At 35.4% G+C, this 5,970-nt stretch overlaps 1 protein-coding gene across 1 annotated transcript; it reads left to right on the forward strand.

Moving 5' to 3' along the window:
- Positions 1 to 796: 796 nt before the first annotated feature.
- Positions 797 to 3,648, forward strand: LOC139850653 (F-box protein At-B-like). The gene is made up of 4 exons (XM_071840207.1): positions 797 to 994; positions 1,642 to 1,784; positions 1,926 to 2,019; positions 2,123 to 3,648. The coding sequence occupies exons 1-4, from the start codon at positions 797 to 799 to the stop codon at positions 3,488 to 3,490; spliced, it is 1,803 nt and encodes a 600-aa protein (XP_071696308.1). The 3' UTR covers positions 3,491 to 3,648.
- Positions 3,649 to 5,970: the final 2,322 nt, after the last annotated feature.

Raw genomic sequence — 5,970 nt, forward strand, 5'->3', positions numbered from 1 at the left:
CGCATTCACCATGGATTTTACGAGAGCTCTTAGCAATTGCGGGGTTCAGTTGCTATAAATTGTTTAGACTTGATGCTTTATTGCTTGTACATTAAGTATTGTTTTAGTTAGGTAGTGTTTAAATATGGGTTGGCTATAAAAGTTTGACAATGATGTGACGCTGAATCAATGGCGAGTTTATGTAGAGAGCCGTGGGATCACGGGACACCGCTAGTTTAAAAAATTTCAGTAGAAAATATTCTGTAAATTTGTATAGGACACCACTAAATTCAAATGTATGACCTCATATATTTTTCAAATCTATAATTTTTCTTTCAAATCGTATATGACACTACTAAATTATAGTACTCGGATCTCATATATTTGTCAAATTTATACTCCCTCCGTCTCATTCCAATAGTCCACAGACAAAAAACACACAGTTTTAGGAAATCCCACTAACTTCATTTTTCCACCAATGAAATATCTTCTCTCTCCAGATCCACCAATGAAATATCTTCTTTTCTTTCTATTTATGGAAGTGGACTATCAGAATGGGACAGCCCAAAATAGAATAATGGCCTATTGGAATGAGACGGAGGTAGTAATATTTTTAAGATAAACTATCACTAAAATAACATTATAATATAATTAACAGTGAAAAAAATTTAGTATCCCAGTGCCTTATAATCGCGCTGAATATAAGCTTCCCTAGTTTTGTTCAACTTTAGTGCTTACGAATTAAAGATAGTGAGCTAATAATTAAGCTTAAAAATATTATTTCAAGTTAGGGCAGAAAGGAGTGAAGGAAGGAGGTATGGGCGGTGGTCAGAAGGAAGGAAGTATGGACGGTAGCCATTCTGTGAAGGCTCAGAGAAAAGACGACAACGGCAGCACCGCCGTAAGCGGCGTTAGCTTTCTGGAGAGTCTGCCGGAAAACATATTTTATGAAATATTAATAAAATCGTTTAAAGAAGAAGGAGAAGCAGAAACAATGTTGCAGACGCTTTGTTCGGTGGCATGCGTTTCACGAACACTTAACTCCTCCATTAATAGAACCTTATTATCTATCTCATCCCTCAATCTTTCCGTAAGCTGTTGCTATTTTTATCGTACCGTTTATTATTATTACTCTGTATTATATTATATTATTATATTATTACTGATTGATATTATAATTATATAGCATTAGTATTACTGTATACTGTATTTATATTTATATCTTTTTTTCTTTTGCTAAAAACATAAATAAATGTAACAACAGCATTTTGAACTGAATTTGTAGATCTGATTCATATTATTTGATTTCACCTAATACTTCAACCTACTATGATTATTCGAGCTATTTTATCTATTATCTGATCTGATTCATAAATGTATATTCAATGGTTGAAATGTAACATGAATTGTTATGAATATTTCTCTCTCTCTTTATATAATGGAACTATCTAACTGTAATTGTCTAGGTTGTGCCCTAGGGGCACAAGTTAAGGCTAGTTAAATGAAGTTCAAGTTTTCATACTTAATGTAATTATTGGTCCATAACTTATGCCCTTAGAAAATAAGTTAGCCAATCCCTTTGTGGCGGATACCATTGTGCCTATGCATTTCGCTGTTATTAGGTTATATGCATTGACATTTTAGACTTATTCTTTGTGGCAGGCGTTTTCCCTCGATTCAAAAACATTTGTTAGACTCGCTAAAAGGCTCGGGAAGATGAAAAAGATCACCTTGAATTGTCTTCGTCTCAATAATGTTCCATCTATCAAAAGTTTGCTTGGACCAGATCTTGAAGAACTCGTTTTGTTGAAATGTTGTTCACTCCCTTATCACAAAATTCTTGTACACATCTACAGCATGAGTCATTAGCTTGATACATTTAAATTAGGTACTTAGGTGTTATATAAAAAACAATAGTGTTCAGATTTTTCTTTAATTGTATTCAGGGTGCTCACACTTGAAATATCTGGCTTTATTGACACATTTGCTGACTTTGATGCGTATATCTCAATTCTAGTTGAAAGATGTCGCTGCTTGGAAGTAATTGCGATTATAAAGTTTTCTATTGTTACTATCATTTTTTTATACTCATACTTTATATTTTATTTTTATTTTGTATCACGATTGATTGTCACTTCATCAGGCCCTGCATATTAAAGCAGTTGGAGGAAAATTCTATAAATATGGACTTAGCATGACTGATATCTTCAAAGAGATACCAAAACGTATCTTCGGAGCGCTACCAAAAAGTATCAAGGTTCTTAAAATAGAGCCGGTTGCTGTATTGGATAATTTTGATTTGGGGGGCAAGTTTGTATACATCAATAGTGCTTGTCCAACTTATAATCAAACATTGACAAACTTATCACTAGTTTTAAATCACATTACCAATCCTTTTCTTCACTCCATTGCGAATTGTCTTCCTTTATTGGTTGAGCTGGATCTTGAAGACAATCCAGCGTTTAAACTTGATGATGACATGTCCGACGAGGGGGTTCAATCACTAATTCGTTGTAGAAAACTGACTAGCCTCTCTCTAAAACGACTTGCACACGAAGTCAACCAGATGACTGATGTCGGCATACTTTTGCTTTCAGAGGGTTGCAAAGGATTAATCTCAGTTCGACTTGGTGGATTTTCTCGAGTTAGTGATGTAGGTTTCACATCCATTCTGAATTCATGTTCGAATTTGAAGAAGTTTGAGATTCAACGTGCTCCCCTTTTGACAGACTTAACATTCCAAGATGTCAGCAACGTTTGTAACTCCCTGGTAGAGGTTAAATTGGAAGCGTGTAATTCTGTTACCAGTAAAGCAGTCCGTAAACTGACGACATGTAGCTCGCTAGAAGTTGTTGATTTAATTCGGTGCGAGAGTGTAGGAGATACCTGTCTCGACCGCATTTTATGGCTTACACTGTTGACGTCTCTAAACTTAGAGGAGATAGATGTTACGGATTCTTGTATTGTGTATCTTGGTAAAGGGAATGCTCCCATTTCACGTCTATCTCTAAGAGGCTGCAAAAGGGTAACCGATAAAGGGATAACACTTATGTTAGGTTGTGAAGGAAAAATTAGCAAGTTTTTGTCATTTCTTGATCTTGGCGAAATGCCTGGAATTACAGATAACACCATCACCACTGTTGCCGAAGTTTGTATGGGCCTTACAGAACTATGCATCAGAAAATGTTTCCATGTTACAAATGCATCCGTGAAGGCTTTAGCTACAAAGGGAAGAACTAAACATGGAAGTAAGCTTCTACGAAAGCTGGATCTTTATCAGTGCACTGCATTATCTGCTGAATGTTTTGAATACATGAAAAAACCTTTATTTTGTGGTTTACAATGGTTTGGAATTGGGAAGACTCAATTAATCGGAGTAGGAGATCATGGGTTTAATAAAGTTTACAAAGAAAGGCCATGGTTTACTATTTGCACCAGTGGTTGTGAGGTTGGATGTCATGATAGGTGGGAATACCATAAGTGTCACAAGGCTAGTTCGTCTTATGTCTGACTTGTTTGTTTCGTGAAGACGGTAGGTTTGCTAAATTTACAAGGGCAGACCGTCGTGGACTATTTTGCGTTATTGATTGTGAGGTGGGATGTCAAGATGGATGGCCGGCTATTTCATAAAGTCGACTGTCATATTTGTTTAACTATCTTTACTCAAAGCTTTTGGCACATTATATGTATGATTTTGGTACTGATTATAAAATGTTGTTGTATGTTTAGGATGATTAGTGACCAATGTGGTATTATTATATGTATGATTTTGGTACTGATTATAATATGTTAGTAGTATGTTTTGGATAACTGGTGACCAATCTGGTATTATATGTATGATTTTAGTACTGATTTATAATACGTTGGTAGTATGTTTTAGATGCTTGGTGACCAATGTGGTATTACTTTCGATTAACAAAACATGTTTGTGCACATAACTGTAGAATCTTACATAACTTGAAGCAGTCGTGTTAATTAAAAATAGCATCTCATAAAAGAACTAGCTTAGAAATCAAAGGTTAGCAGTTGGAAGTGTATACAATATGGCAAACGAACCTATCCGTAAGTTCGCTTGGCAGATGGTTCATCCTGAATTGGTGCATGTCCTTATTCGGTGATGAGAATACGATTGGGGAAGAGTTTTTTAATGCAACATACAAAACGCATGAATCCTGTAACAATTTTGAAGCAGCATTTGCCGTGCTGCTAGAGATTAGAATACAAACTTTCAATGTCAGATGTACCTCTAAACTGATAAACTGATTGCTAGGGATTCAAGTTGGTGATAAATAATACATGAAACTGTGTACTTTTGTCAATCACAAACCTTATATAAGCCCGAATAGCATATTTAATAAGGAAATAACGTATTTGATGTGGTATTGTAATCTTGAAAAAACAGAAGTAAAATTTTGATTGAATCTGAACTAATTGACCGTAAAAAAATGTGATGTGTATGCACTGATTCTTTAATATCTGTTTACAAGATCAATAAGGGTTGCTTAAAATGATTGAACGAATGAAAAACAAATGTCAGATTCTGCTGTTGGCAAAGAATCAGAACAATAAGTTTTGTATTAGAATATCAGAAATATATATGTAACTAATCGTACAGTCTCCTTACATAGATAGGCAGCAAATAATGGAACATGATTTCAACATTCAAACGAAAGGGTCAATTCTGACAAAATTCTAACATGTGTATCGTTTATATGATTCGTGAATTTACATTTCACCACAAGATCCGCTACTACATGTATAAGCCATCACTCAGACCCTATATTACCCTCCAGAGTGGAATTTGTCAAAGCAGCCTAATAGTGAAGATTAAAACAAAATTATAAACAGCAGCAGACTCAATATTAGGGAAGTCTATGTTTGAAAAATAAAATAAAATACTTTAATTAAAACAACTAGAAAGAAAAACTTAATACGATTTTGATATGCAAATATCACAGATGGATCTCCAATAAATGAAGGCCCGGGTCATATATGTGTAGTAAAGTGATCAGCTCCAAAAAATGCACATGTAAGGGAAAAAAAGCTTAAAGAGAATATTCCATTCTTGTAGCAGCCACCGCTTCGGATCCTGCTCCTCTGCAATTTCTGGCCCCATATTCTGGATGTGCCATGGGGGAATATTTCCGCAAGCCCCATTTGGCTTACGGAATCCAATGAGATTCCGGCGGAATTGGAATTGAATTTAGACACGACATGAGTCTAAATACAATTCTAATTCCGCCGTAATCCTATTGGATTCCGTGAGCCAAACGAGGCTAAGATCTATGTTTTACATTTTCTAACCTCTATTTTTCTTCCAACCGGCGCAGCACTGATTCCGCAAAACTTTGTTGCCTGCTCAACATCAAAGATCAAGATCCCAAATTTACATATCAATCAAAGTGCATTAGATGTAACCAACTCAAGTCACAATTCTATTATGGGTAACAAGGTAATGTTCCACTAAAAAAAGGCTTACAGGGGTCATGTCAATGCCACATCAAGAAATAAGACAAACTTGGTCAACGTTATTAACACGCCACCTAAACCTCGTAATTATTTGAGAGTTAAGATTATATTTGATCATATGCTGTAAAAATTCTTGTTAGCTCCTGGTTTTTCAGGCCTTAAAAGTAACTGACAAAGTCATTTGACCAAAGTTAGTCCCCTCTAACAGGTTTTAGCATTAATATACATAATAGACTACATATCACATTCTAGTTAACATGATTATAATCTAAAGAAATTCAACTTACTTGCTTTCCCTATGTTTTGGGCTAGGGCGAGCATACTTCAAGTACCCATCCCAAGGAACCATCTTAAGACCTGCACGAACAGAGATTATGTGCCTGATCCTGCAAGGGACCACAATGAAGATAAAGATGTGAAAAAGGAATTTACACACTTCAAATTAAGAGGAAGCTGTCAAACCTCTCTGCAAACTCGATAGCTGTTTCTCCAGGCTTTATCTTTTGGGGTTCAAGGTACCAA

Source organism: Rutidosis leptorrhynchoides, chromosome 1 (assembly GCF_046630445.1).
Source record: "Rutidosis leptorrhynchoides isolate AG116_Rl617_1_P2 chromosome 1, CSIRO_AGI_Rlap_v1, whole genome shotgun sequence".
Lineage (NCBI taxonomy): Eukaryota > Viridiplantae > Streptophyta > Magnoliopsida > Asterales > Asteraceae > Rutidosis > Rutidosis leptorrhynchoides.